This window comes from Aureobasidium pullulans, assembly GCF_000721785.1.
Source record: "Aureobasidium pullulans EXF-150 unplaced genomic scaffold scaffold_14, whole genome shotgun sequence".
In the NCBI taxonomy this organism is placed as follows: domain Eukaryota; kingdom Fungi; phylum Ascomycota; class Dothideomycetes; order Dothideales; family Saccotheciaceae; genus Aureobasidium; species Aureobasidium pullulans.
The window spans coordinates 475,920-503,840 of record NW_021941034.1 but is presented as its reverse complement, the minus strand read 5'-3'; the positions used below and the strand labels follow the sequence as shown (position 1 = coordinate 503,840).

Here is a 27,921-nt window from a genome sequence, read left to right as displayed (position 1 = left end):
CCGCAAGGGTTAAACCAGAACAATGCCAGAATTCATAGGAACACAGGTTCGCCGCGATACAGCTGGTCGACCGTAACAGATGTTGGGAGTATTAATGCTTTTTCATTCATCTCGTATTGCTATCTCTTTTTGCACATGGTCGTTATTACAGCCTCACGTCTCTCTCTGTACTGATGCGATGCACGACAGGCACTGAACTAGGCGGCAATGATCCGTACTCGGTAATGACCATGTTGACGTACTCGGCAGGTGTGACGTCGTACAGGATATTCAGCAGCTGCAAATTCGGCATGTCGCGCCAATTCTCCAGCTTAGCTTCCTCATCTTTGTCATCCTTCTTCGCATCGGTGGCTGCGGGCGGAGTAGGAAGAGACTTCGAGGCAGGAATCAGTTGTTCGGCAGGTGCGACTTCGTTGAGCACAATACTGTCCAGGGCAACACGGTCGGTGAACTTGATGCTCTCACATAGCACAATGACAGGGATATCGCGGAAGTGGGCCAACATAGCTACAGAAGCTGTGCCGATACGCGAGTACAGACGTCCGTTTGCCATCATGGCGTGAGCGCCCAGCAAGACTAGGTCAGCATCCTTGAGGGCATGGGCAGCGGCGGCGGCCATGAGGTAGGTCACAGGAATGCCAGCATTTGCGAGTCTTCGAACCAGGTTTCTGCCCTCAAACAGAGGACGCGAGTCGACAACAATGACCTTGAAGCGAGTGCCAGATTCCCAGGCGCGAAGCAACGTCTTTTCGACGATTGATGACTTTGCATATGTGACGATGGTTGTGTTGTTACGAATCTTTGCACAGGCGGTTGCGGCAATGGCAGTGTCGGCAACTGTGATGCGTTCGCGGATGAAGGTGTCGATGGCAGTGCAGATGTCTTCTTTGGCGGCAGCTTCTGGTGTGTCCGGGTCGATCTTAATGATGAGGTCTTTCAGCCAACGAATGGCATTGCCCATGGAAACAGAGATGGGACGGTGTGATTTGAGGTAGTCGATTTGGGGAGAGAGGTAATGCGAGGTGAGATGGCGTGCAAGAGAGGTGTTGTGTGGTGTTTGGTAATCTTCGATGGCCTGTAACTCGAGTTAGACAACGAACAGAAACAGGACTTGACTTAGCGTACCTTTTTGAATGCAAGCAGCATAGCGACACATCGTGCATTGCTGCCACAGACGGTGAAAGAGCTCATCTGCAGACCCAATGCCAGCACGGCAGGGTGTACTTCCTTGCTCACACCCTCCATGGTGTTTCGCTTGGGAGCCGAAGTGTAGAGATGGCCGAACAGACCAACCTCTTTTGTCTTTCTCTGTGGTTGCTGCTGTTGAGTCATGGGGATGACTCCTCCCGGACCAGGTTTACCGCGCAGAGGCAGGTTTCCACCCTGAGATTGACCCTTCTTGTGCTGTGCCTGACCCTGAGCAGGGCCACCCTTCTGTGCAGCCTCAGCGCCCTTCTTTGCATCTCCACCTTTTGCTCCCTTTGCTGGCGTTTGTGGTGTAGCTGCTGATTGCCCGAGCTGAGCCATACGATCGGCCTTTTCCTTTTCACGTCGCGCCGCCTTCTCTGCCTGCTTCTGTTTCTTCAGCTCTGCGCCAGATATTTTCTTATTGTCTCCATCTGCTGTAGCTTCGTCCTTCTTGCCGGCCTCTGGCTTTTGTGTCTTGTCCTTCTTGGGTGCGGCTGCTGCCTTGTCTGCAGAACCGTTTTGTGCGGGTGTTGTGTTGACGGCCTTCTCAGCCTCTCCTGCTGTCGATGACATGGCGACTGTGTATTTCCGGCCTTCGTTCACTTTATCGCGCGCAGATGACTTTGTTTGCTTTCGTCCTGGAGACGTGGGATATTGTGTCGCGTCGAGTACAGATTGGTATTGATCTCGGCTTGAGGTATTCGACGTCTGTCTGCGGTGCTGTATAACCTGATCTGGAAACGCGACGGTGACTTTGTGATGGATTATCAAATTCGTAAAATTCCCATGAGTCAACCGCTCTCATGACGATCCGGCTTGCCAAGACCCCACCTCCACTGCGGTATTTTTTATCCTTTTTTCTTCCATTTGTTTGCGCCGTCTCCTACTTGAGGTACTGCGTACATGGTTCGCAACTCACCACTTGTCGGAGAGAGCTTCACAAGAGATGAGACTTGTGACTAACCCAAGACGATTGAGAAAGATGGTTGTCTTAGCAAGACATTTTCTTACTCTCCAGCTATGTCAATAAACTAACAACATATCCGTCTTCAACATCTCGTTGAAGACTTGAAGTAATCGCTCCCAAGAACGCCATGTGCCCCTGTCATAACACATTGCATCCCATTACACTGTTTCAGAACTATCCTCAACCCCTGACACTCAATCCAATCTCGCAATTCTCAATGGACCCCTCTCCCTCTCAGTTGCCTCATCCCTGATCAACCTGATCTTGGCCCATTCGCAACGCTCCACGCCGCTTTCCCAAGCAATTCTGTCTCCCTTGCGTTGCAACATGTCAATCAGTTCAGGGGTATCAGGTGCGAAGAACTCTGTCTCCGAGATCTCGTGCCAGCCGAGGAACTTGAAACCATGAACTCTGTCAAGTGGAAGGACTTGAGAGAACAGAGCGATGGGAGGAAAGACTTCTGGGTGGGATGAAGGTAGCCTGTATGTTCCTTCTTTGTCTGCATGTTCAGAAGTGGATGGTGTCGAGGGATTTGAGGAGTTTGATGACAGTTCCACTCTCAGCGAAGCTGCTGAGACTGCTCGACTGCGAAGATCGATTAGGTCGGAGACCGAATACATGTCGCTGTCGCTGCCATCATCTCCACAGTCTTCCATCAACTCATCATTGCCCTCAAGCGGATAGGGGAGCTCGTAACCTGGTAATAGATGGAGATCTGTCTTGGCGTAGACGATACCATGACGGTACCAGTTCTTGTAGGCACTCTTGAAGAGTACGACGAACATGAGGTTATCTGGCTGATCCGCTGAGGCGTTGAGAGTATGGTTGATCTGGTCATGAGCAAGTCCAAAGTGTGCGGCAATTTCCTCAAGCGACACGAGATTTGAGTCGGGTCCGATCAATGTGCGAGCGTCAGTCGGGGTACGTGGTGGTGTTGGCATCGCGGGAGCTCTATAAGAGACACCAGTACGTCTCGAGGCGGAGGGCAAAGACGTGAAGGAGTGGCGGGGGTGAGGAGCGTAGCAAGCCCTAGGTGCCGCTGGAGGCACACGACTTACAGGCAACATAGGTCCCATGTGCCCAAGGGAGAGCATGTCCTGGAGAGGAAGCATCGGGCCCATGATAGGCAACTGTGTTTGGCGGACGGAGGGCGAGATGGTCCTGATAGGCCTTTTGCCTCTGGTATGGCCATGACCTGCCTCGCGAGGCCGTCCTCTGGAAGAATTCAGGGGTCTGATAGGGATGTTCGACATGGCCCTAGGTGCTGTAGGGGTTGCTCTACTAGGCGTGGCTTCCATCTGGGCAAAACGACTCCTAGCTAGACCTCGAGGTGTTTGATTGTGGCCGATGTAGGTACGAGGCTCCTCGTTACTGTTCACCGAGACTATGGTGCTAAAGCTCAAAGGCATCTCGATTGTCGTCATGATAGAGCTCGTGTAATCTGAGCTGCGTCTGTTGCGGATATGGGGCGGGACGTATCTTACTGACATAGTTGACAGGATTGCTCGACTTGGATGTAGTCAGAGAGAAATGAAACCTACCTCGAAGGTCTGGCACGGTTTATGAAGGCGTAGTCATTCAAGGTCGAGGTGGTACCAAGCAGCAGCAGCAAGAATTAGTCTCGGACAGCGCAAAGAGAACATAGGCTACTAGGCGACAGCGTAGACATAGTCGCTGGGTCGTATCAGCTATAGCCGCTCCGACCTCGTGATCTATTCACATGCTGAAGATGGCCGTTAAGTCGTCCACCGGTGTAGAGCTCTTATACCACTGATTGATTAGTGGTAGCATAGGAGGTTGAAGACGGGGTGGCAGAGCACAAGCAGGTCAAAACCTGCTTCGACCTCATTGCTTGAGACTCGATGCTAACGTTGGATACGTTGAGGAGGTGACACGAGTTATGGCAGGATTTACAGCAGCTTAAGAGGTACGAGTGTGAGATAAATCAGGAAGGAAGCAATCGGGGCCGACGTGTAAAGCGCAAACATCCTAATCGGGTTAGCGTCAAATCAAGTTCCACCGTCATGGTCGGTCGCAACTTTTGGTTGGACTTGACTTTCTAGAGAAACGAGACGCAATTCATCATGGGAAAAAGTGAGTGCTCAATCAATACCAGAGACGATCCAATCACTGACTTGTGTTACAGATACCGATAAGCTGTACGTATGTCGCTTCCCACGTCAACTCAAGTCCATCGAGGCGCGAGCTAATCAGTCGCGACACAGATCACCCACAGCGAGTGGGCATCCGATACTGCCTTCTCAGCCAGTGCTGGCTCCGGCGTGACCAAGGGCAGTGTACCCGGCGCGTTCAAGCGCCTTCCATACAACTTTTGCGCTCTATCACTTCAGCCATTCGAGCACCCAGTCTGCACCAATGAAGGAACCATCTTCGACCTCACAAACATCCTCCCATGGCTCAAGAAGCACGGAACCAATCCCGTCGATGGCGCTCCTTTGAAGTCGGCCGACCTGATCAAGCTCAACTTTGCGAAGAATGATGACGGGGAATACGTTGATCCTGTCACCTACAAGGTCTTTACCGACAACACTCACATCGTCGCTCTGAAAGTGTCAGGAAACGTCTTTGCATGGGATACCGTCGAACGTCTGAACATCAAGGCCAAGAACTGGAAGGATCTGGTCAGCGATCAAGACTTCAGCCGAAAGGATATCATCACACTCCAGGACCCTCAGAACATCGAGTCGAGAGATCTGAGCTCGTTCAAATATATCCAAGAAGGTGCCAGCACTTTAACTCCGGAGCAAGAGGCTGAGAGGAGTGCTGGTGTCAACTCAAGCGCCCTCGGAAATGCAGCAAAGATTCTCAAAGCCAAGGAGGCTGTCGCAAAAGCAAGAGCGGACAGACAAAATGCTGCACAAGGAAACTCGTTACAACGAGCCATGGCTGAGGCAAAGAAGTCCAACACAGCTTCAGGATCTTCCAAGCCTGTACCATACAACGCCGCTCAGTACACGACTGGAAAAGCTGCTGCCTCATTCACCAGTACCGGCATCTCTGTTCATACTGGCAACGAGCGCGCCCTGTTATCAGATGAGGACTATATGCTGAAGCCAAAGCGTATCAAGCACAAGGGTTACGCTCGGCTACAGACCAACCATGGCGAGATCAACGTCGAACTACACACCGACCTCGCTCCCAAAGCCGTATGGAACTTTGTCCGCCTAGCACAAAAAGGCTACTACAAGAATATTCCCTTCCATCGCAACATCCGCAACTTCATGATTCAGGGCGGTGATCCGACAGGCACAGGCCGAGGTGGTCAGTCTATCTGGGGCAAGAACTTCGCAGACGAGACTGAGAACTCACTTGTGCACGACTCGCGCGGTATCCTGTCCATGGCCAACAAGGGTAAAGACACAAACTCATCACAGTTCTTCATCACATATCGCGCTGTGCCACATCTGAACAAAAAGCACACCATCTTCGGCAGAGTTGTGGGCGGCACGGATACATTATCACGTCTGGAAGCTGTCAAGACAGACGAAGGCAACCGTCCGATTGACGACTGCACTCTGGAAGACGTGGTAGTCTTCGTCGATCCTTTCGAGGAGTTCCAGAAGGAGCGCATGCAAAACGAGGATGCACAAAAGGCGAAAGAAGAAATCCAACGCCAAGGTGGCACAGAAGACGATAAGACTACATGGACTGGAAAGCGTATCAGAGGTAACGGCACGGTCGAAGATGCTGCACCAGCAGGTGTGGGCAAGTACTTGAAGACGGCCTCTGCACCACCAGCCGAAGATGACGAAATTGTGGGAGAATGGGAGGAGCCCGAACCACCAAAGAAGAAGGCAAAGTCAGGCGGCTTTGGCAATTTCGATAACTGGTAAATAGATTATCGCTATCTAAGCATATCCAAACGACCACAGTTATCTTCCCTTTTGGCCCTGCCGCAAAAGAAACATCAACGTCAAACGAAAACTGCATACAAATTGCATACCTGGTTCGTAGAGGATATAGCTCGGTCGCCTGTGTTGTGACTGCCTGCAGCCTCATCGCCGGTATTCGAGTTCACGATCATCAATTTTGCAAGTCGATTAGTTGAAGCGTTACTGGTAGACATGATAACGCACCATCCCACCGTCCCGAAGGTAGTAGTCGGCAGTGGCATGATTGATGAAGTCCGAACGACTATCATGCCAACCGTTACTATATCGAAAGTCAGCCATCATGCTTGCTGCCGTAAAATCACTTAAACGACTGAGTCACTTACTAGATCACGATCTTGACTGTGCCATGGGGAGCTTTCCATCGGACGAGCGTCTCGATCTGCTGGCGCTGGGCGCGTTTTCCGGATGTGCTGGTATAGGCATCTTCCTGGTTCCAAGTGACTGGGATCGGGTTAGTCTTTCTTCTCGTCATTGTTGCAAGGGAGAGTGTGCTGCTGGTTGCGTTTGACCAGAGCTTACATGCAGGCTTCGATGGCCTTTTTGTCAACTTCTGAAGGTGTGTCTACGTGGTTGGTCGTCGAGCTGGTGACTACTTTTCGAGAAGTTCATTGTTCGCTAGAAGTATCTGAACTGTTTGACGTTTCAGAAGGCCACAGTTCATGGTTAGGAGAAACAAAGAAATTCAACAATGCGATTGTGTCGGGTTTTGTCGAATCGAGACAAAGGAAGATCTGGACAAAGAGACTCGAAGCTTTCCCAGCATCGTCTACTGTCTCGAGGTCTTTGCGTGATACAAACCCGAGAAGACCTCTAGTTCAACACGTGTCATGCCGGTTGTCAACGGTAAGTGGAACAGTGTAGTATGGCAGCAGAAATAGGAGATTGTAATTTGTCGTCCTGGACGCATGTTGCTGTGCTAACTCTATCATGACAGAATGTCAGAAGATTTGACAGCGTCTCGACTAACATATCAGGTTTGGCTACTTCGATTTGAATGTGATTTTCTATTGCTCTGAAAATGTTAAAGTCAAGAGGCATATCACGTCAGAAACAATCGTCGCAGAATATCATTCTAACTCCAGCTGCAAACTGGTTATGTAGTCTATAAGAATGCAGTCACGTTCTCGCGAAACACGATCGTACTTTCCTACTCCAGTTCCGCCAATCTGGGACGTGAACTAATGTTCAGCCCTCGAATAAAGTCCATCGATTTCAATGTTCTCACATCCTTTCCAAGATCAACAGAGCTCACAAAGAAAGAATCAGAGAAACCTAAACATCCATACCGACCACTGTCAAGCTCGAACACCATCATCAATTAGCTACACACTCATCAACGATGAACGAGGGGGTGAGTTGGATTTGGTTTGATCTGGACCTGATGCCGTTCTCGACTGCTGTCATATCATCTCTTGCAGCATACCGAGATATCCGTTCGAAGGTCTGTATGCTCTTGACTCGATCATTTTCCAGGAATAGCAAGATGTTGTAACCGAAATCTCTTGGGCTTCTAGAACCTGTTGTGGCATACTGAACTCGAGCATGAACAATGGCATTGTGTTGAAGTTTGTTGACCAAAGACAAAGAGATTTCTGTTGGCCAAGTACTTCTTTGTTATCGTCCTCTTTATTCTAGAAATGTTGCATGTTTCAGGCACGGATAGAATACAACACGTGCTCGTTCTAACTAAGTTCTCCTAATAAACCCGCCAGCACAAAACACTTCCGCGGAACGGAGGAACGTTTTCGAGATGGAGAAGGAGATGGTACCTAACTCGAAGATCATTCACTGGTTTCCTCGAGGTCACACCTCCATGGAGATTAGGAGAAGGATATGAGACTTCGTCCATTAAGATATCCTACTCACCAACATCTCAGTAGTATATATGAACAGTTTCCTTCCAGCCTGCAGCGATGTAATCAACTGTCACATGCCTTATATGGTCACTACTTTGATGCCATCCAGCACTTAAAAGAGTCAGCACTCGACGACCTTATCCACCAAGACGATCTCAACTTACCGAACCTCGGCCTTGGATGCCCAGTAGGGAGCGTGATTGTGAATGAGTTGCTCGATCGGTGGCTTTTGCCAAATTTGACTAGAATAGAGGTTGCGGAGCCAGATGATTTTGAGGTTGCGAGGCATTGTTGATTCTGGTTATGGAAAGTTGAACTGATTTGAGCTTTGATAGAGATATGAATGTCTGTTATATCTAATCTCGGAGCACCTTTGCATGGTTGTTTGGCTATTGGTCTCACTGTCTCGCGGAATAGCTTATAGCTGAGATGTCTCGTTAGATGGGATGTCTCATACTCGGCGCAGAGGTAGAGTGAGACCCATACAGTCTCATAGACACTGCAATTGTACCTATAATATCGTGAGGAGGGTATAGGAGATCCGATTAGCAAGAGAATCAAAACTTCCGTCTCTCTTATCTCACCTTCACTTTCCAACCCCCATAACTCCACAAACTCACCTCACCATCATCCAAATCACAGATGGTCTAATGGCTTAACCACCATCACCGTCGCCTCCGCTCAAGCTAACCTAATTCGGCAGTCACTACCTCCAACAACAAACACCAATGTGCTCGAGTTCGAGCCTCTGCATCAGCTAATTCATTTCATCCAACACTTCCAGCAACAACTTGGTCTCTTGGTACAGCACCCCTGTGGAAAGGGGTCGGGTCACTATCGGGAGGCTGGAGGAAGAGGAAGGGGGTGAAGGAGGAAGGAAACGAGGGAGTGAGAAAGTAAGTGAAAATCCCCAAGCCATTGGACCTGTGATTTCTTTTTTTTTTTTGGCTTTATTGTGTGAACGTGGCCGTAGTCGAGACTTACGGCGTCAGTCCGACAGACAGATAACACTTCCCAGATGAAGCATTAATGCAAAGGCAGAGTTTTAATTCGGGATCCATTTTCACCACCGAAATTCCGTCAACAACTACCTCTGTAGAAAGCCACCCTCTCATCATCGAAACGCACTCGTAGAATGAGACTTTACAACATTCCCAGAGCATTCCGAACGAGCTTTACACGACACTCATGCTCAGCCTGTCCCTCTCACTCCTTGACACAAGTGTAAGATGAAGCCAACGAATTGTTACCCCCAGCATACTCTGAATGCTTTGCTAGAAGAAGTCAATCACTTGAGAAGTTTTGAGGGAAGTCGAGATTGCGGACCATGGAGTTTTTGAACCAGTCTGTGGAGAGGGAGATGGGTGTACCTGGGCAGTTCATGTGTCCGCAGGTGCGTTCGCGTAGTAGCCAAATTTCGAGTGCAAGACGTAAAGCCCTTGGGATCTCAAGTCAATTATTTTTCGGCGAGCTCAATGAAAAGGCTGACAGGCGAAAATTTTTTCTCATGTGTAAAACACTCAGCTTGCTGAGTGTTTCATACTCTGAGGACCGGCAAGTCCGAAATCTTCAACTGTTCAACAAGTTAGCAAGTGTTCTGGTAAAGAGGAGTAGTCAATATTTACTGATGCAGTTGCAGAACCAGTTAGAGGCAGTTAGCATTTACATTAAGATCAAGATCATGTGTACGATTTGATATGGTCAAGGTGTTGCAGAAAGAGAGCCTTAGGCTACAGAGATCTTGAATTGGGCTGTGTCGGAATGCCTAGTTGCGCATGCCATGCATGCCATCGATTGACTGGACGGGGACTGGGACTGGGAATGGTGTGGCTGAACTATAAGGAGTAAAGAACACAATATTTGATTGTGTTCAAGACTCTAATGAGCTTGCAAAATCATGTTCAGGCAACACTTGGAATGAAAGCATGAAGAGGAGTGATACTTCGATTAAAAGACACTTCGTGCGGAATGCTTAGAAAGCTTATAAGACAATATAGGAACAAGAAACACAAAAGCCAACCCGATCACTAGGGAGGCTTAAACCTTGGACTCGTGGACGATCTCCTCGATGGCGGAAGAGTCCTTGCCCATCTCCTGGGCGAAGGTGTCATGGGGAACCCAGCCAGCAGACTTGCGAGCAGAGACCTCCTCCATCATCTTGTCGACCTGCTCGAGAGACAGACCCTTGGTCTCGGGGACGAAGAAGTAGGCGAAAACGATGCAAACGGCGCAGGTGGAACCCCAGAGGAAGAAGACCTTAGGTCCGAGGTTGGCCTCCTCTTCACCAACAAGGTAAGGAGTGATAACGGCAACTGTTCAACAAGTTAGCAAGTGTTCTGGTAAAGAGGAGTAGTCAATATTTACTGATGCAGTTCCAGAACCAGTTAGAGGCAGTAGACATGGCGACACCCTTGGAACGGATGGGCAGAGGGAAGATCTCTCCGATCGAAACCCAAGCTGTAGGACCCCAGGTAGAAGCGAAGAAGAAGATGTAGATACAGGTGAAGAGAATCAGGACAATCTGGGATGCACGGGAACCGGCATCAGCGGTACCAGTGATACCGACGATCCACTCGCAGATGCACATGCCGATGGCACCGTAGATCAGGAGGGGGCGACGACCGAAGCGCTCAATGGTCCAGAAGGACAGGGGAGTTGAGCAGACGTTGACGATGGTGGTGATCATGGAGATCAGGAAGGCGTTCTGGATACCGATGGAGGTGAAGAAAGAGGTCGAGAAGTAGAAGATGAAGTTGACACCGGTCCACTGCTGCATCATCTGGAGAAGGACACCGATGAAGACCTTGCGGATGTTGGAGTTGCGGTTGGTGATGCCACCAGAGAACATACCGAGCCAGCTGACAGTACCAACAGACATTTCGTACTCGAAGTTGGCCTGGATCTCGGCGAGCTCATCAACAATGTAGGCGCTGTCGGAAGGCTGGCCACGAACACGGCCGAGAGCCTTGGCGGCTCTGTCGAGCTGCTGCTTCTTGACGTAGTAACGAGGAGACTCGGGGAGCAAGAAGAGACCGACGGAGAGGATGATGGCCCAGGCGAACTGAATGGCGATAGGAATGCGGTAGGCACCGGTGTTGGAGTAGTTGCGGCAAGCGTAGGTGACGATCGAGGCAAGCATGAGACCGATGGTGATGGCGAACTGGTAGCATGAGACGATGGCACCGCGGACCTTGCGGGGAGCGACCTCGGACATGTACAGAATGTTGATGGCAGAGACGAAACCGACACCAACACCAGCGATCAGACGACCGACGACGATGAGAGGGACTGAGGTAGAAGCGACCTGGAGGATGACACCGACGGAGAAGACACCGCATCCGAGGATGATGGTGGTTCTGCGACCAATCCAGTCGGCAAGGGCACCAGAGAAGAGGGCACCGAAGAAGGTACCGGCAGAGAGAATGGAGATGATGAGTGATTGAGTGCCGGGGGCGATGCTGTAGCCACGGGTGTTGGCATCAGTGACACCAGTGTACTTTCCAAACTCCTGCTTGAAGACCTCAGTGCCCATGACACCGTTGATGTAACCAGAATCGTAACCGAAGAGGATACCGGCAAAGGCAGCGAATGCACACATCAGGTAGGCCCTGACGGTGACAGGCGACTCAACGCGCTCCACCGTAGTAGGAGCCATTGTGATGGAGTGAGAGTGTTTCTTTGTAATGAAAGTGGAAGGGAGATGCAATGGAGGTCAAAGAAAGACAGAGGCTTGATGCTGATGGAGAAGTGAAAGTGAGCACTAGGTGAGGAAACAACGATCCTATATACAACAAACCCCGGGGCAGGAGCTTCACTGGGCAGTTGTCCGGAGAACTATTCATTCCAGCTCCCCACAGGATCGCATGCACTAGTGCGCCCTCCATTGTTTGCTGCTGGGCAAATCAGTAGTCACGCGGGCACGGTCTTTGACCCAAATCGGTTCTAGGTTGACCTTGCTTTGATGCCATCTGTCTCGTGCGTGTCGCTAACCCGCGCGTTGTGCCCAGAGGCCCCAGATGTCGCCAAACGCTCCTTGGTATTTCTTGGAACACTATTGTGGCATTTTTGGGTTGGAGACGAACAGTCTTGGGAGCGCGAATACTTGCACACTCATAGACTCACGGTCCGGGAAGAGCCAATCGCTGTATCCCATGCGCCGCATCCTCAAGGCTTTGCACATCATGCGCGACAGCCATTTGGTGACTTCTTCAACAGCAGCGACTGTCGTTGGAAGGAGAAGAAAAGTCTCAGCCAGGGCCACCGCCCACCTCGAGACCTCTCGGCCGCTGCCGACAAACCTGGAGTTCGCACGACCCCAGAGCTAATTTTACGCTTCCCCGTGCCTCCCTTGCACGTTGCAAAGTTACACTCGCTAAACATGTCTCAACAAAGTTACATAGCCGCCAACAACGACTTCAAGGATTCTGGAATTTCTCTGTAGGCGCGGTCAGGTCCTGCGGCTCGATCATGACCGAATTCTTCGGCCGACGCCCACACAGCACATCCGCTGGGCGTGACATGCTTTGCAACACTTGTTACTCTTCGCCGGCTTGGTTCAGCATGCAAGATCCACTCCAGATTGGCCGCAGCATGGATTTTTCTCCTTGGCTGCTGCCGCCATGGCGTTATTCTAAACGGCAAAGCAGTGTGGCAATTATCATCACACCTTTGCTACCGGCTGACACGACCGGCCACGACCTGAACCATACACTTACAAGACCTAGGTAGGCGATACGGGCCGTGCTCCTCCCTCTCCCCATCTCTCCAGATTGGAGGAATCGATACAAACTGGACTGGTCGATCATTTCTCCGGCGAGTACCCTTATATTGGTGGATTCAAGAACGACTTGAACGCTTCTCCAGGAACGGCTTGAAGATCTTCAAGTTCTCACGATCATCCCCGCACGCCCGTCAGCATCGCGGATGCAGTCTGATTCACAATCACTTTTTTTGCCGCCGCTTCACAATTATTGATATTTTGAATCGACTCTTCGGCCGACGGTTGCCCTAAATGACTTGCGGATTGGGTGACACCCTGCAGGTAGCGCAGCTCCGCCTACAATATGATTAGCCGGGCCAAGAAGTCGAAACAAGTCAGACCACGCGAGAAATTTGCAACACCAAGACGCTTGCAGCTTCCATCATGAGCAAAGATCCATGGTGGAGAGCTTGAGTGGGGATATTGGGGCCCCGGGTCTCCCACAACCGTTTGGTCGTTGGATATGTGGATGTTAGTGGCGGTGGCATGTCGGCCATACTGATGACAGAGCCGTGAAATCGAAACCGTGTCCGAGTCCGGGAGGCCATTCGGCATGCCGAGTCGGTAGGTATGTTACGGGAAGTCCATGCTCAAGGTCTCGAGCTCTTGGACAGTCGTTGACCGCCATGGCACGATTGTATCGAGATTCGCAGCTCCACCAATTTACTGTTCAAAAATCGATTCTGGAGACGAGATACAGTCCCGACACCCGTCAGAGTGCGTTCAGGGATGATCAACTACATCACTTGCTGGTATTATATGGTTTTTCTAACATCTATTGCAATAGAATATACAGACGTTGTCAGAAGGTCCTTAACGAAGCAATGTAAGTGGCAACGTCGTTCCTCATTCGTTCGCCGATACCCTTCCGATAACGTTCAGAATACGAAATCACTATTCATATCATCACCAATACCTCAAAGAGATTTCACCTCGTACAGCCTCGTGACTAACCAAGCTAGAAATCTTACGAGGAACTTCTTTGTTTAACCCAAAAATTCTTGACAGATCTGACCTGCCCCTTTGTCCAACGGTGTACCTTCTTTCAGAGCATCGCACGTGGCATGGCTGGCTCTGACGAAACCCAAATGCCACGAACCAGCGAAACGACGTTTTGGACTCACATTCATCTTCCGCTTCGGTCTTTATTCCAGCTCACAAGATCTGCTTCGACTTGCAAACTCGCAATCTTGTTCTGCTCCCGAAGTTTCATCGCTTCTTCTTACTGACATCAAAGTCCATAACATGTCTCCGTCTAACACCGGCGCCTTTTTCGGTAAGCCTCTTTTCCAGCCTCAGTGGGGTTCCAGATCCAGCTTCTGGGGAATCGACCGAGATGCCACCGAGACGGTGAACTTCCTCTCCACATGGTGATCCCCCACTTTCCACTCCACCTCGGCTCTGCCGCTTCACCTCCAGAATTTCTTCATCATCACATGCTTTCTCTCGCTTCTCCAAAATGCCAATTCCTCCGCCAAGCGAGTAATCTCTGATCTTGTGCCTTAGTCCTCCGGTCTGTCAATTGTACGATCATTACTGATGGGGCCCCCTCGCCATGGCAATGGATATCTCCCCTTCGTTGACTTGATTGCGCTCGAGAAAGTGGATGAGACCACCTACCGCAGCACCGCTTTACCCTTCTCACCCAATGGCTCTGGCAGAGCGTACGGTGGACATGTCTACGCCCAAGCCGTCTGGGCAGCGGCGAAGACCGTCGAGGCCGGCCTTGTAATTCACGTCAGTTGCCAAACACCAAGCATCGAGGCGCAGTGATCCGAACCCATCCTGACTTCATGCCCAGAATGTCACCGGGTTCTTCGTCCTGGCTGGTGATTCTTCGATTCCATTCATCTACCGAGTTCAAACCATCCGAAACGGCCGGTCGTATTGTACTCGCTTGGTCAACGTCACCCAGGCCGAAGGCAAAGGAATATGCTTTACTTGCACTTGCTCATTCAAACTGCCCGAGGAAGGCAACCTAGATGTTCAGGAGAAGATCGATCTAGACAAACAATATGAGGTTGTTCTGAGTGGTAAGAAGCCTGAAGATTGGCAAGAGGTTTCCGGGATGGACGTGCCGTGGTAGGACCTTGTGCGCTCGATTGATACTTCTTCTAGCTCATCTTGCCCAGGTACAACGCTCGTCGCAAATCAACAGGCCGTAATGACGCGTTTCCTGGTCTCGAATGTCGCAAAGTGGATATGACACAGTACAATGCTTCACTGACAGCATTCGATCGCCGCCAGCTCTTTCTCTACCGCTCACTTGGCGATTTGCCTCCTGACCCGAACATACACGCATGCGCCCATCTGTACGCGTCCGATCGAAACTCGCTCTTCATCGTGGCGAATCATCTCGAGATAAGCGACAAGTTCACGCACATGGCAAGTTTGAGCCATACCGTGGTTTTCCATTGTCCTGTCTCGCAACTCATGTTGCAAAATCAGGGAAGTGGTGAGAGGACATGGTTCTGTCAAGAAGTATGGACAACTCGTGCAGCTGAAGGACGAGCGACACACCACAGTCGGATCATTGGCCCTGATGGAGCACATGTGGCTAGTACCTTCCAGGAGGGTATGATCCGAGTCGGAGTTGGTGAGAACCAATACGAGAGGGCATACAAGAAATCTCTGGAACGCCTTTAGCAAGGCTGTCACGCTCTCAGTGGATGCTACCAACATGGTAAAAATTGTGCAAATCTGCAGTTACACGCATGACAGAGCTCAGTACACAGGGATGAGATCAAGCGGAGCTGACATCGGACTCGATCTGCAGAATTTCTGGATTGAACAAACATATCTATGCGCGGTGGCCTAGACAACAGTCGCAAGACGTAAACCATAGATTTAATGAGCTAGAATCTATATCAACGCAATCTGTAGTTATGTCCTAGATCAAGCTTGCTGTCCTGGAGACGCTCACATTCCAGGGGTTTCCTATATGGTCATTTCGTCCAGAATTCACCGTCAAAATAGAGTATTTGTTATGCTGCCACTCATTGTTAAATTAGTGATGGTTTTGCAAAATTAGATTTGTGAGCTGGTATTCACATAGGTGCTAACCATGTTTGCTAATGACAGCAAGAATTCAGCATTTTTGACAATTACCAATTGACCATTGAACCTATGACTTCAAGCTCGATAGGTTACCATGATATATTTGATGCAATCTGTTTGGACCGGGGACATACGGCTATTCGGTTGTTGTAGTGGCACAACATGCTGTCGACTCTCGAAAATGCTGGTCAAATGTGCCACCCTGGCTCCGGTGATCGGCGCGGAAGACGTCGTCCGGAACGCGTAAGTTCATGGTCCAACGCGACATCGTGTTTTCCAGTCCTTTTGTCCTTTAACATGACCTCGATGTGATGGATATGAGGTAGACATTGAGATGTCTCCTCTTCACGACTCTGCGGTGAAACTAAGAATGCTTTCCAGGACCCAGATCATAAGATGTTCAACCACGGCCACACAAAACCCACTTAGGACCTTGTACATTTCAGCATTGTTAGGGGTAGCTTCTACTAAGAACGTGATAGTTAGCACCTCTCTGCGGACGACTATACCGATCTAAAAGACATTATGCATTTTTACAGGCTAGACGACTCCAGGCGTGGCAGTGGGAGATTGCCGGAAGTGACAGATTTTAGCACAGGGGGAGGTCGAAGGGCGACCAGGCCCACAAACTCATTGTGTCGGTTTGACTGGTTGTTTTCCTATAGATGCTCAACGAATACTTCACGGAATGGAAGATGGCACTTAGATGCCATGGTTCTGACTGATCGCTGGAACACCAAGGCAGGCTGACCGACTGTCTGCTAAACGAAATTCATTCTACAAGGCTGGTGTATACATCTATGGATTCTATCCTGATAATTACTGCTTCTCCACTCTTTGACCTGAAGTGGTGGCATTAAGCTCCCAGACCTTGAATCTATCCATACATGCACAACTCTCAACATCCTTCTCATTAATCACAAAAGGTGATATTCCATAGCATTTTCCTGACTCGGGATATATTCTCGTCGTTATGACAGTGCGACTGTTGACAAAGACCTCCAGAACACTGACATCGAAGAAGATCTTGATATCCAGATTTTCAGGTCTGATGTTATTTGTGTCTTTGTCGCGAATGGACAAGAAAGCATGGTGGGCGACCTCAGGATGAATCCTTATCGATTTTGTTGAATCTGGGTCGCGTGATAGTGAGCGATCGATGGTGATGAGGGATTTTGCTGGTTCGAAGAGGATGCGTGTGAGTGACTTGTGATCTGTGGCATGTGTTAGCAATTGAGATCAAGACAGCTTAATCCAGAAAACTGACCTGGAGAGTGGAAAATGTCTATGCCAAAGGTTTGGACATCGACGTCGGATGACAGGGACATGTCGAGCTCCCAACTAGGCAGTCCAGGTATCTGGAGGTCTGCACGGGGGGCATCCATAGCGTCAAGACTGTGCAGGGCAACCATGGAATTGAGTGATAATGGCTCCCCGCGCCGCAAGGTCTGCAGTTGCGAGTGTGGTTGACAGCATATCGTCGAAACCTCAAAGATACCATTTTCATCGCTAGAGTATGTGAATCCAGGTACCTTCTCTAGAACATCCGTACAAGTGGCATCAACATGCTTGATCGTCTGCATACTCAGCGAGCGCGGCAACGAGATGAAGCCGCTCCATCCCTGCGCTTCGCGAAGCTCGTCGCCCAAGTCTTCTTCCAGTATCCATCCGTGCACGACGCGTTGGTTTGATACCGGGTCATAGAAGGAATTTGCGGCATAAAACACGCCCCAGTCCAAGATACCAGAGAAATTGTGTTCCATTCTGGCTGTCTTGTTTCCATATGATTCTTGCAGAACTCCACAAAGCCATCTTTGACTGCGACCTGAGCGTGCGGCTCGTGGTACTGGCGCTGGACCAGCCAGAGCAGTTTCGTCCTCGACCTTGCAGCCTTCGACACCAACGACGAGGATATCAAACTCTCTGCGATCTTGGTCTTCGAGTGTGATGATGTTCGCGACTTCCCAGTTGACACCGAAATCGCCGCCAAGTATGGTGGGAGAGAAGTTCAGGCCAGGCTCCAGAAGGGTGGACAGAAATGTCCATTTGGTGGGATCCGCTTCATTGATGGTGTACAAGAAGATAGTAGGAGAGGTGTTACGAATACCACCAGAAATGATGCCATACAAGTTAGATCCAGGTGCAGATCCCCTTGTACGATCGAGTCGAGGCCAGCGAAATATGTACGGGTCTCTCCAGCCTGTGACCGAAAGGTGAGACGGTGGGCCTGAAAGAATAGGATTGTGCAGGTAGCGCTGCCATGAGATCCCACCATCAACAGATGTTGCGACATGTAGTCGTTCAGAGCCTCTCTCGTAAGGTCGGCTATAGTGAATATTGAATCCTTGTGCCGATGTATAAAAACACGTTAGATGATCCCGAGAGCCTTTCCTTGGTAAATTGATTGGTGATACCGCACCCGTGAAGACACCAGCTTTATCCTCTGTCGCAGAAGGAGCGATGGATGGAGTTTCCGATACTTCCCAGTTGATCAAATCAGCTGATATCGCTGCACCCCATGCGATGTTTCCCCAATCCCATCCGTCAGGATTCCATTGGAAGCCGAGATGGTACTTTCCAGTCGACGCATTATACACGGGGGCACAAGGATCATTCAGCCATCCTCGTGGCGCAATCAAGTGCATTCGTGGACGCCATCTGCCGAAAGTTCCGTTGTGCGAGTCCGTCGAAGCCATGTATGTGAATTATTATAGGTGAGTGTAGTCAAACATCAACCAGAAGCTCCTGGATGATGTCGAGGAAAGAATTGTCAGGGCATTCCGCTGTATCGTAGAAACAATTCCCTTTCGTCCCTCCCGAATATCTCAATGCTAATCGGATCGGTTTGATGGCCCTTAGTGCCGGGGGAGGTTGAAAATCGAAGTTCATGCCACAGTAGACCCGAGCCTTCCCGGACCGAGATGCCTCATCGACATGATCTGCCTAAAATGGTGGGCTCCGCGTCTATACTCGAGTACATCCGTCAAAACGCACGATGATCATGAGCACGTCACTTTAAACGAGCATCCTCTTGACAATCTATCCTCCGACTCGGCTCTACTTTCGAAGATTGTTGTGCATCCTCCATCCTCGTAGCTACAAAAACGACCTAGCTCTAGCACACGGGAAGGCACCTTTCATCCATTCGCGATCGTCAGCTGTAACACGAAAACGATGGGTTTCACATCGTATCGCGGTCAAAGTCATATCTGCAAGTGCTAAGGAGCTACTGAATAGAGCTCTTTTAAGTACGGAGGTCCGATGCAAACGAAAGGCTTTGAGCATTCTAAACCTGATGCCATATCAAGGAACGCACGTCTACTGATTGTGTTCAGGTAACAACTAGGCAAACGAGTCCAATGGTCTAGAAGTATCTGCCTATTACTCGAGTAGGGATCGATCTTCCAAACAACCATAGAGAACTATACTCGTGAGCAATGATGACTAGGGCTGTGCTTTGAGAGGCCGGATGGAAGAGGTTTATCCTTTTTCTCATCGATACAGATGGACGAAAGATGGCCTGCGGATTGGCTCAAACTTGTAATAAGTGAAAGGAAAGTTGCCCCAGGTCGAGGCGTGCAACTCACAGTGTCCATGCCCCTTTGTTCGATTGAAATTCCAAAGTGGCTGGATTATAAATCCTCACTCCATGAAAGTGATCGATGTGTTGACGGCTCTCTGAGAGTTCATGCTCGAGAAATGAGCTTGTCGCATTGCGCGGTGTCAGCTCTGACGGCCAACGCTGAGTGGGATGACGCATCACGCCTTGCGCATTGTTGACCGGAAGTTTGGGGGAAGCCCCTCGATTTTATTGTCGCAACGGCATTTTATTCTCCCCCTTTGACATACGGATACTCTACTATACTCCTCCACCTACATGATGCTACAATAGAAACCAACCTAATATCCAACAGAAGTACCATCAACATGCCCGTCGCTCCAGGACCTAGCCGGAGATTTGTGGCCATCCTCATCACCGTCTCGGCCTTTCTCGCTTTCACATTCGTCTTTTCCTTTCGGTCTCAAGAAGTCGGAGTCAGGCATCCATTAGCAGGAGGATCGGGCGCGGTGCCAGCGGGAGTCGCTCCAGCAAGAATCGATCTACAAGACTCGACTCTCAAAGGACATGTGATTGCCCCCAAGCTCGGCAACGAGACAGCAAAGTAGGCCGTGATTGTCGCATGACAATGAAAACAACAGCTCGCTAACACGCATCTTGCAGAGCAGAACTCGGGCGCGCAGCATGGAAGCTCTTTCACACGACATTCGCCCGCTTCCCTGACAAACCTACCGCCGAAGAGAGCTCCGCTTTGAACGCATACATCCACTTGTTCCAGCGATTATACCCTTGGTATGAATACTCGAACCAGAGTCTACAGCTCTAGCTAACATATAGCTTTCAGCGGCGAATGTGCAGGTCACTTCCGAACAATCCTCGATAAATTCCCGCCACAAGTATCATCACGATCAACAGCCGCAGCCTGGGGGTGCCATGTCCACAACGAGGTCAACAAGTCGTTGAAGAAAGAGATATTTGATTGTTCCAACATCGGCGACTTTTACGACTGTGGATGTGCAGATGGAGAAGCACCGGAAGGAGGTGAAAAGAAAGAGACGACTCAGGCAAGGAAGAAGTTCGACCCACCGGAAGACGTTCCATTAAAGCTGGAACAAGAAGGGTGAGTCGTTCCAATTCTTTGACGGTATACAACCAAAGAAAGCTGACTGAAGCCTTGTAGATGGGGCCGGGGGGGATAAGCCAGAGTGGTATAATTCCCTATATTCAGCTAGACATTTACGAATAATCTTCAATCCAAAGCCATTGAGTAACTGATCGAACCCATTTCTTCTCCTTCCAGAGCAGATTGACCGGGTACCCCACACGTTACAAAACGCAAGGGCAAGCCGATCGGCGAAGAGCCGCGCTAGCTCCGCATACCAAAATACACTCAACTTTTTAATCGGAAATTTCCTGAATCATCAAATTCGTCTCGCAACCGCCAGGAACTTTTTGCCTGTCGCCTGCGCCGCTTATAGACGTTTCGATACTCTCGTCGCTCAAATCTGGAATTCTGCGCATCCCTGTAACGAACCTAGCAGCCGCCGTCTCTTTGCGATACAGCATAACTTTACCAACCGCGCGTTAGCCAAACATGGTCTCATTTTCATGCGAGGTATGCGCTTCGAGATTCGAAACATATGCACATTGGTTCTCATACTAATGTTCATCTCAGGGATGTGGTGACATCCTCACCAAGAAGAAGCTCGATCCTCACGCCAATCAGTGCTGGGGCGCATCTTTCACCTGCATCGACTGCATGGTACACTTCCAGGGCACCGAATATCGTGCGCATACCAGCTGTATGTCTGAGGCTCAGAAGTATCAAGGCCATCTCTACAGAGGCGAGAAGAAGGGCAAGGGTCAAAATCAGAACCAGAAGAAACAGGACCAAGCACTCGTCCCTCATAAAGCACCCGAAGCCCCCTCGACCGACGTCGCCAAAACCAATGCTCCGCCGAAAGCACCCTCTCCTCCTCCTTCCGGTGCTGAATTGCCGCCTGGTGTTAATGTTTTCGACTACATGGACACACCAGCGAAGATCGAGTCTGCGCCCTTCGTCACCCCGGCCTCGAAGCGTGAACGCGATGAAAAGAACAAGAGCGACAAGAAGCGCAAGAGAGATGATCAAGACATGTCAGAACCTACTCCTGCTCTGCACACTGGTCTCACAGGCGGCCTGAACAGAATGCTGTCAGGTCCCGATTTCGGCCAGGATGGTGCTGCAGCCAGCCCTCTTAGTCCCCAGAAGCGTAGCAAGAAGGACAAGTCAGAAAAAGAGGATTCCAAGAAAGCTTCATCCGTCAAAAGCTCGTCCAAGAAGTCCACATCCTCAGACGCGCGCGAAGACAAGCAGCTCGTCACTTACCGCTCTCCAGCAGAGCTGTTCTTGAGTTTTGTCAACAAGGGTCCCGAAAGCGACAGCGGCTTGAGCATTAACAAAGCTCTTAAGCGCTACCATCGTGAGCGTCAAGCTCGGGGAGAGAAGGACGACGGCGACAAAGACCTCTGGAAGGACCTTCGCATCAGAAAGAACGAGAGAGGAGAGTATGTCCTCTTCATTTGATTGGTTATGGGTTTCAAGCGATATGTATTATACCATTATTTGTTGTCATGGGTTAGAGGTTCGTGGCCAGCGACAAAAGTCAAAGCCAGCAAGCGGGGTGACTGCCCAATCTTCTTCACAATCAAGAATCCAGCACATTCACCATCTTCCACATTCACAAATCAGGGCGAGCGCCATTCACAAGTACCTGAAATACCATGGGCTGCTCCTGGCTGCGAGTGCAAGCTTCTCCCGGGCCACCATGCAATCTGAGACGGCTGTCACAGCGTCTGACTGAACAGGGCGCTTAGCTACTCCCTGACCCAATGAGCGCCCGCAGCGCATAACGATTCCCGAGCCCGCGCGTTACTGGAGCTTCCAATTGGCAACCTTGATCGCTACCTTAACTTGACCGGGACTAGACAAGGCGGTAGCATCCATGCCAGAAATAACCCTTCTCCAGGCGATTCGTGCGGTGACCCTTGCGGCTTACGCGCCGACTTTGTTCTTCGTGTTGAGTAGAGCACTCGTTTCGTCCAGTCTTCTTACTTTCCAGGTAAGCATACAAAGTCGGCTTATATACTCTCTTTCTTTCAACTCTCTTGTGCTTTCATAATCACATTCACCCGTCCGGTCGGAACTCAGGTCCGCACTGCCCCTCTCATCTACTCAAGTCACTCGCTTTGTCCATTTCTTTCCTCAACGTTTGAACATGGCGGCACGGAGTATCTCTGCTCCCTCGGTCGTTGAGACCAAGACCAATGATGGCAAACGGCCCAAGAGACCGACCCTACAGACCCCTCTCTCGGCCTCATATCCATCGGAAGTCAAAAGCCCTTTCCCTGGAACACCGAGCTTCATAAAGAGGGAAGAGAACATCAAGACTCCCGTTACACCTCCAGTGGCTTATTTGGACTTCCTCAAATCTATGTCGACTGGTCTTGCAAGTCCACTTACCACCGGAACAAGCTCGAAGTTCCACTTCAGCGACAAGGTTCCAAGCGAAGTCATTGAAGAGACGGACGAGACTTCACCAGATGTCACACCAGAGATAGTACAGCCGCCGCTTTCTCGCACAAACTCCACCTGCTCCGAGTCTTCTACCACATCTGCGATCTCGAGCTCTACCGAATCAGTACATTCAGTCTCTAGCACGATCTCGGAGAGCAAACGCAAGATCAGACCACAATCACCTCGTGTCATCATTCCTCCTTCTCCTTTTGCAAAGCCTCGGTCTGCCAAGCTTCCAAGAGGCATTCAGGTTCCCCTTTCTCCCATGTCACCCGCCAACCTCCGATCACCCATGAGTGCCCGCCCTCACCATGAGCCTCACAGCGCATCTGCATTGAGCGGTACCCCTTGGAGCGCTACGTATTCACCAACGGAGGCTGAGAGCAGTACCACCAGCAAGATGAGCGTCCGACAAGTGGTTACAAGGACAGTAACATACTCACGTACGCCCCTCGATCCTGCACCCAAGGGCAAAAGGAGAAAGATCGAAGAATGAGAATGAACCATTGACCTGCTAAAATGCAACATTGCCAATAGTTGGTGCCGGACACGACTTAGTTCCATGCCAGACATGGACCCAAAATTCCAATCACATGCACGTCGTCTCTTGAGATGGAAGTGATGCCGATAACGAACGCTGGATCGTTTTCTTTGACGAATGATGGTCGGATGAGGATACGAGCACAACATGAGGCTGCATCGGACTCCTGGAGAGCTTCGATCCAAATATAATGACGGCGCTTGGGTGTCTGTCGGAGTCAAGGGTGCGGAAAAGACAAGAGGGTTGATTCGGGAGGTATATTGAAGTTACAAGCACTATTCTTCTTCTTTTCAAGTACAGTTGCAAAATAATATTTTACTCAAGTCCAAGGTCATGGCCAAGAGAGTGTCTGCCTCAGGCATCAACCAGGTGTCACAAGATTCAAAGGCCGACACTGGACGCATGTGAAGGTCGGGGAGTGCGGGGTGTTGTCGACCAATCACGGAAGTGGGATGGAGCCTCGGCTGTCTGACAGGTTGGCCGCAAGCCGAACCCTTGATCAGCAACATTGGACGTCCTGACTTGCGAAGCTGTTGTCCAGGCCTTCAATTCTCTTTTATTCGGCGTAGCCTCTGAACGATCGCATATGTCATGTCACAGCTCTCGGCCAAAGGAAGCAAAGGCGCGACGCCTGCCGAAGTTGTACTACAGCCACAACTCAAGAGCTGTCTAGTCAATCTACCATCCTCTCTGGTTTCGGTACTGGTCAATGCTAACACAGTGAGTACACTCTGGCCTGCAAGAAAGAATCCGGGGCTAACGCGTGCAGGTAGCTCAAAATGTAGTCGTCGAGCTTAGCTTTCGCCAACCAGCACCGCCAGCCGACAAGACCAATGGAACCTCACAGATCCGCTCGATATACTTAGGATGGACAGGCATGCAGAGTCAGACCAGACTGGCTCCAATCGTCTCGAGGAATGGCATACAAGGCACAAGAGGGAATGCTGCTAGACAAGATCAGGATATCGCTACTGTCGAGGTCGACTCAACACTAGCAAGAGTCTTGGGCATAAGCGATGGCATGAAAGTTGGTGTGAATCTGCATATTGATCCTCCACAGGCGCATACCGTCAACATCGAGCCCCTGACGCCGACCGACTGGGATATCATCGAGCTGCACGCCCGCTTCCTAGAGACGAACTTCTTGTCGCAAGTTCGCGCCCTACCCAACCCTGCCTTCTCGGCTTCTCAGTCGCAACGACACCCTTTGACGCTACATCTTACCCCCACCTCTTCAGCGAACATTCTAGTCACAACGTTGAGTCCCGCTCCGCCATCGACCCAACCGTTCGTCAAAATCTCGCCTGACGCCGAAGTCATCGTTGCGCCCAAGACTCGCCAACCCCGAAGCTCAGACCGCTCCACTCGGAGTGTCGCTAGCACAAGCAGAAAGAGCGTCGGAGGAAGAAGTACTGCCAGTACTGTGAGACACCCTGCTACACGAGACGAAGCTCCTGCACGTCCTCCTCTCTTCCTCAGAGGCGTCGATCGTGCCATAGCTGCCGAGTACTTCGATGAGGAGGACGCGAATGACAATGATAAGGGTCTGCGGATATGGATAGACAGCGACCATCTACTTTCCAAGAGCTTAAAAGGTGTCACCTGGGTCGCGGTCTCGATCGTTAGGCCAGCAAGCTTGGAGGAGCCCATCGATCCTCAGAAGCAGGCTATGGACGCCGAGAAGCCCGCTTCTAAGATCGTTGCTAGACTATGCGCCTGGAATGATGCTCCCGACAGTCAACACGCCGCTTTGTCTTCTTTGCTACGTGTAGCGATGGCTTCTTCCGGACTAGTAGGCGGTATAGTCAGAATTGAGGCTGCTCCTACACAGCTACCAAGAACAACTTCAGCCCTAAAGAAAGAGTCTAAGGAGAAAGAGGTCATCGTTAAGAACCTGCGGGTCTTTCCTTTTGGCACCGCGCTTTCAAACGGTCTGAAATTTGGTGGTGAATCGGCTGCCGAGAAAGAGGCCGCTTCACGTAAGCTAAAATCTATCTTCGGCGATAGTCAAGATGGCTCTGGCCTTCTTGAAGGCCCTCTGACAGATGGTATGATTCTGCCAGCAGAAGCCGGTAAGGGTAAAGATCATGCTTGGCCAGGCGGTATTCTACGATTTGACCCTTCACCTAGTAGCACAGAGGAACATCCTTTGAAAAAGCCTGCAGATTGGCTGATGGGTTCTGAGCGAAAGTTGACAATCGAAGTGCAGCCAGAAATTGCAAAGCCTTCAGATCTAACGCGAGGAACTCCTGGTCATGAGATACCAAGGTCACCAACAGAAATGGTCGGGATTGAAACCTTGACAGCCGAGCTGCAGAGCCACCTTCTACATTCGTCGTCGATTTTGCTCACCGGTGGGCTGGGGTCTGGAAAAACGTCTCTCACACATCTCCTTGCCAACAGGCTTCGGAAAGAGCATCTGTTCAACGTCACATATTTCTCCTGCCGGACTCTCGTTACCGATGAGACACGCGTGTCTACTATTAAAGAAAAGCTACAGAAGATCTTTGGCGCTGGAGCATGGGGCGCTAGACTTGGCGGTCGCTCTTTAGTCGTGCTTGACGACATTGACAAGCTATGCCCTGTGGAGACGGAGCTTCAGGTCGGAAACGATAATGGTCGTAGCAGACAAGTCAGTGAGCTCCTTTGCTCTATCGCAAGGCAGTACTGTTCTAGAGATACTGGGGTGGTGTTATTGGCCACCGCACAAGCAAAGGAGTCCGTCAACAACGTCGTTATCGGAGGTCATGTTGTACGCGACATTCTGACGCTAAAAGCGCCTAACAAAGATGGCAGACGCAAAGTTCTCGAGCTTCTGGTAGGCCAGCGAGACGTCCAACAACAACCGAAGCACTCTAGGTCCCAAAGTGATGGTGCAGCTTGGATGGGCGGTTCGGAGTCAGGAGACCAGACGAATGGTGCACAAGGATTCGAGGTAGATCCTTCAATAGACTTTCTGGATGTCGCTGGACAGACAGATGGATACATGCCTGGAGATCTCACATCACTTGTCTCGAGGGCACAAAACGAAGCTCTTATCCGAAGTGTATCGGAAGATGCTGAAGATCCACGAGTCTCATTAACGAGAGAAGACTTTACAGCTGCACTGAAAGGCTTTACTCCGGCTTCTTTGCGTGGCGTCACCTTGCAAACATCCACAACAACGTGGTCGTCGATTGGTGGTTTGCAAGAAACCAGGCAAATTTTGCTGGAGACGCTGCAGTACCCAACAACATATGCTCCAATCTTCGCACAATGCCCTCTACGCCTACGATCTGGTCTGCTACTATATGGCTATCCCGGATGCGGTAAGACGTTACTCGCATCCGCGGTAGCAGGCGAGTGCGGTCTCAACTTCATCTCAGTCAAGGGACCGGAGATTCTGAACAAGTACATCGGTGCTTCTGAAAAGAGTGTCCGTGATTTGTTCGACAGAGCAGAAGCCGCACGTCCTTGTGTCCTCTTTTTCGACGAGTTCGACAGTATTGCGCCTAAAAGAGGTCACGATAGCACAGGTGTTACTGATCGTGTTGTCAACCAGCTGCTTACTCAGATGGATGGTGCAGAGGGTCTTTCAGGTGTGTATGTCCTCGCTGCCACCAGTCGACCTGATCTCATCGATCCTGCTCTTCTTCGTCCCGGTCGCCTGGATAAAAGTCTCCTGTGCGACATGCCCAATACAGAAGACCGCCTCGACATCCTTCGTGCCGTAACCGGCCAACTCAAGATCGAGTCAAGCATCCTCGACTCCTCAAACGAATCCCAAAGTCTACACGAAATAGCACGACAGACACAAGGCTACTCAGGCGCAGATCTACAAGCAGTAATGTACAACGCCCATCTCGAAGCCATCCACGACGTCCTCGGACCCACAGAAGACCTCGGCAACTCCAACGACAAATCCTCCTCGTCCTCACGATCGAAATCCAAATACCGTGATTTCACCTACTTCCGCTACGGCGACGAAACTTTGGGAAAATCTACCTCTTCAAAACCCACACCGGCTTCCCTCGCCGAACGCGCCTCTATATCTGCAAAACTCGCGTCTATGGAACAAGCACGTAAACGCTCAAAAGCCGGATCCTCTGCTACTGCTACAAATGGAGTGTCAGAGAAAGAAGAGGCAGGATCGCAAGAACCGGTCATCTCTTGGAGACATATTGTCAAGAGTCTGGAGCAGACCAGACCCAGTATTTCCAAAGCCGATCAGAGGAGATTGAGTGGCATCTACAGAGAGTTTGTCGTAGGAAGGAACGGCGAGATGGCTGATGGGGAGGCCGGCACCGAGATCGGGGGAAGATCGACATTGATGTAAAATGTGTAAAGTAGCATGGAAACACCGAGACCAATACGTATTCATTGACCATGAAGAGCCATGACTCGATCTTGTCTTCCCTCTATGCTGGGCTATCCGGGGCTGAAATTCGCATCGTCGTCTTGTCTATCTCATCTCTTCAAATAAGAAAAAGCCCTGATCAAGAAAAAAGACAGAAGCGACCAATATGCCTAAATGGCTTTTACTTT

At 50.4% G+C, this 27,921-nt stretch overlaps 13 protein-coding genes across 13 annotated transcripts; 7 read left to right on the top strand and 6 right to left on the bottom strand.

Annotated features, from left to right (window-relative positions):
• Positions 1 to 145: 145 nt before the first annotated feature.
• On the bottom strand, positions 146 to 1,761 carry M438DRAFT_376092 (IF-2B-domain-containing protein; the record flags this gene model as incomplete). Its single annotated transcript, XM_029908636.1, has 2 exons — positions 146 to 1,075; positions 1,126 to 1,761. 2 exons carry the CDS (start codon positions 1,759 to 1,761, stop codon positions 146 to 148), a joined length of 1,566 nt encoding a protein of 521 aa, XP_029758753.1.
• Positions 1,762 to 2,199: 438 nt separating this feature from the next.
• Positions 2,200 to 3,114, bottom strand: M438DRAFT_347315 (uncharacterized protein). Its single transcript, XM_029905872.1, has one exon. It carries the CDS (start codon positions 3,094 to 3,096, stop codon positions 2,350 to 2,352), a length of 747 nt encoding a protein of 248 aa, XP_029758752.1. The 5' UTR covers positions 3,097 to 3,114; the 3' UTR covers positions 2,200 to 2,349.
• A 1,110-nt stretch (positions 3,115 to 4,224) lies between these two features.
• On the top strand, positions 4,225 to 6,009 carry M438DRAFT_322654 (peptidyl-prolyl cis-trans isomeras-like protein-like 2; the record flags this gene model as incomplete). The annotated part of the gene is made up of 3 exons (XM_029902973.1): positions 4,225 to 4,249; positions 4,302 to 4,318; positions 4,381 to 6,009. Exons 1-3 carry the CDS (start codon positions 4,240 to 4,242, stop codon positions 6,007 to 6,009), a joined length of 1,656 nt encoding a protein of 551 aa, XP_029758751.1. The 5' UTR covers positions 4,225 to 4,239.
• Positions 6,010 to 6,228: 219 nt separating this feature from the next.
• Positions 6,229 to 6,541, bottom strand: M438DRAFT_337081 (uncharacterized protein; the record flags this gene model as incomplete). The annotated part of the gene is made up of 2 exons (XM_029903953.1): positions 6,229 to 6,328; positions 6,393 to 6,541. The coding sequence occupies 2 exons, from the start codon at positions 6,539 to 6,541 to the stop codon at positions 6,229 to 6,231; spliced, it is 249 nt and encodes an 82-aa protein (XP_029758750.1).
• A 1,401-nt stretch (positions 6,542 to 7,942) lies between these two features.
• Positions 7,943 to 8,214, bottom strand: M438DRAFT_337080 (uncharacterized protein; the record flags this gene model as incomplete). The annotated part of the gene is made up of 2 exons (XM_029903952.1): positions 7,943 to 8,036; positions 8,090 to 8,214. 2 exons carry the CDS (start codon positions 8,212 to 8,214, stop codon positions 7,943 to 7,945), a joined length of 219 nt encoding a protein of 72 aa, XP_029758749.1.
• A 1,748-nt stretch (positions 8,215 to 9,962) lies between these two features.
• M438DRAFT_407246 (general substrate transporter) lies at positions 9,963 to 11,592 on the bottom strand (the record flags this gene model as incomplete). The annotated part of the gene is made up of 2 exons (XM_029909890.1): positions 10,290 to 11,592; positions 9,963 to 10,237 (listed from the first exon to the last, which is right to left on the bottom strand). Exons 1-2 carry the CDS (start codon positions 11,578 to 11,580, stop codon positions 9,963 to 9,965), a joined length of 1,566 nt encoding a protein of 521 aa, XP_029758748.1. The 5' UTR covers positions 11,581 to 11,592.
• Positions 11,593 to 11,630: 38 nt separating this feature from the next.
• M438DRAFT_53686 (uncharacterized protein) lies at positions 11,631 to 12,143 on the top strand (the record flags this gene model as incomplete). Its single annotated transcript, XM_029910169.1, has 1 exon — positions 11,631 to 12,143. A coding segment is annotated over exon 1 (257 nt), but the record flags the coding sequence as incomplete, so codon positions are not given.
• Positions 12,144 to 14,171: 2,028 nt separating this feature from the next.
• On the top strand, positions 14,172 to 15,447 carry M438DRAFT_367051 (Thioesterase/thiol ester dehydrase-isomerase). The gene is made up of 3 exons (XM_029907930.1): positions 14,172 to 14,421; positions 14,486 to 14,766; positions 14,817 to 15,447. Exons 1-3 carry the CDS (start codon positions 14,224 to 14,226, stop codon positions 15,328 to 15,330), a joined length of 993 nt encoding a protein of 330 aa, XP_029758746.1. The 5' UTR covers positions 14,172 to 14,223; the 3' UTR covers positions 15,331 to 15,447.
• Positions 15,448 to 16,492: 1,045 nt separating this feature from the next.
• Positions 16,493 to 18,589, bottom strand: M438DRAFT_322646 (Arabinanase/levansucrase/invertase). Its single transcript, XM_029902972.1, has 2 exons — positions 17,009 to 18,589; positions 16,493 to 16,955 (listed from the first exon to the last, which is right to left on the bottom strand). The coding sequence occupies exons 1-2, from the start codon at positions 18,435 to 18,437 to the stop codon at positions 16,561 to 16,563; spliced, it is 1,824 nt and encodes a 607-aa protein (XP_029758745.1). The 5' UTR covers positions 18,438 to 18,589; the 3' UTR covers positions 16,493 to 16,560.
• A 1,016-nt stretch (positions 18,590 to 19,605) lies between these two features.
• On the top strand, positions 19,606 to 20,691 carry M438DRAFT_347309 (uncharacterized protein). The gene is made up of 4 exons (XM_029905871.1): positions 19,606 to 19,904; positions 19,964 to 20,092; positions 20,145 to 20,420; positions 20,481 to 20,691. The coding sequence occupies exons 1-4, from the start codon at positions 19,669 to 19,671 to the stop codon at positions 20,497 to 20,499; spliced, it is 660 nt and encodes a 219-aa protein (XP_029758744.1). The 5' UTR covers positions 19,606 to 19,668; the 3' UTR covers positions 20,500 to 20,691.
• A 203-nt stretch (positions 20,692 to 20,894) lies between these two features.
• Positions 20,895 to 21,866, top strand: M438DRAFT_357100 (uncharacterized protein; the record flags this gene model as incomplete). The annotated part of the gene is made up of 2 exons (XM_029907148.1): positions 20,895 to 20,915; positions 20,976 to 21,866. The coding sequence occupies 2 exons, from the start codon at positions 20,895 to 20,897 to the stop codon at positions 21,864 to 21,866; spliced, it is 912 nt and encodes a 303-aa protein (XP_029758743.1).
• A 691-nt stretch (positions 21,867 to 22,557) lies between these two features.
• M438DRAFT_357099 (uncharacterized protein) lies at positions 22,558 to 23,352 on the top strand (the record flags this gene model as incomplete). Its single annotated transcript, XM_029907147.1, has 1 exon — positions 22,558 to 23,352. One exon carries the CDS (start codon positions 22,558 to 22,560, stop codon positions 23,350 to 23,352), a length of 795 nt encoding a protein of 264 aa, XP_029758742.1.
• A 745-nt stretch (positions 23,353 to 24,097) lies between these two features.
• Positions 24,098 to 27,864, top strand: M438DRAFT_53566 (AAA-domain-containing protein). Its single transcript, XM_029910168.1, has 2 exons — positions 24,098 to 24,117; positions 24,171 to 27,864. The coding sequence occupies exon 2, from the start codon at positions 24,275 to 24,277 to the stop codon at positions 27,710 to 27,712; it is 3,438 nt and encodes a 1,145-aa protein (XP_029758741.1). The 5' UTR covers positions 24,098 to 24,117; positions 24,171 to 24,274; the 3' UTR covers positions 27,713 to 27,864.
• Positions 27,865 to 27,921: the final 57 nt, after the last annotated feature.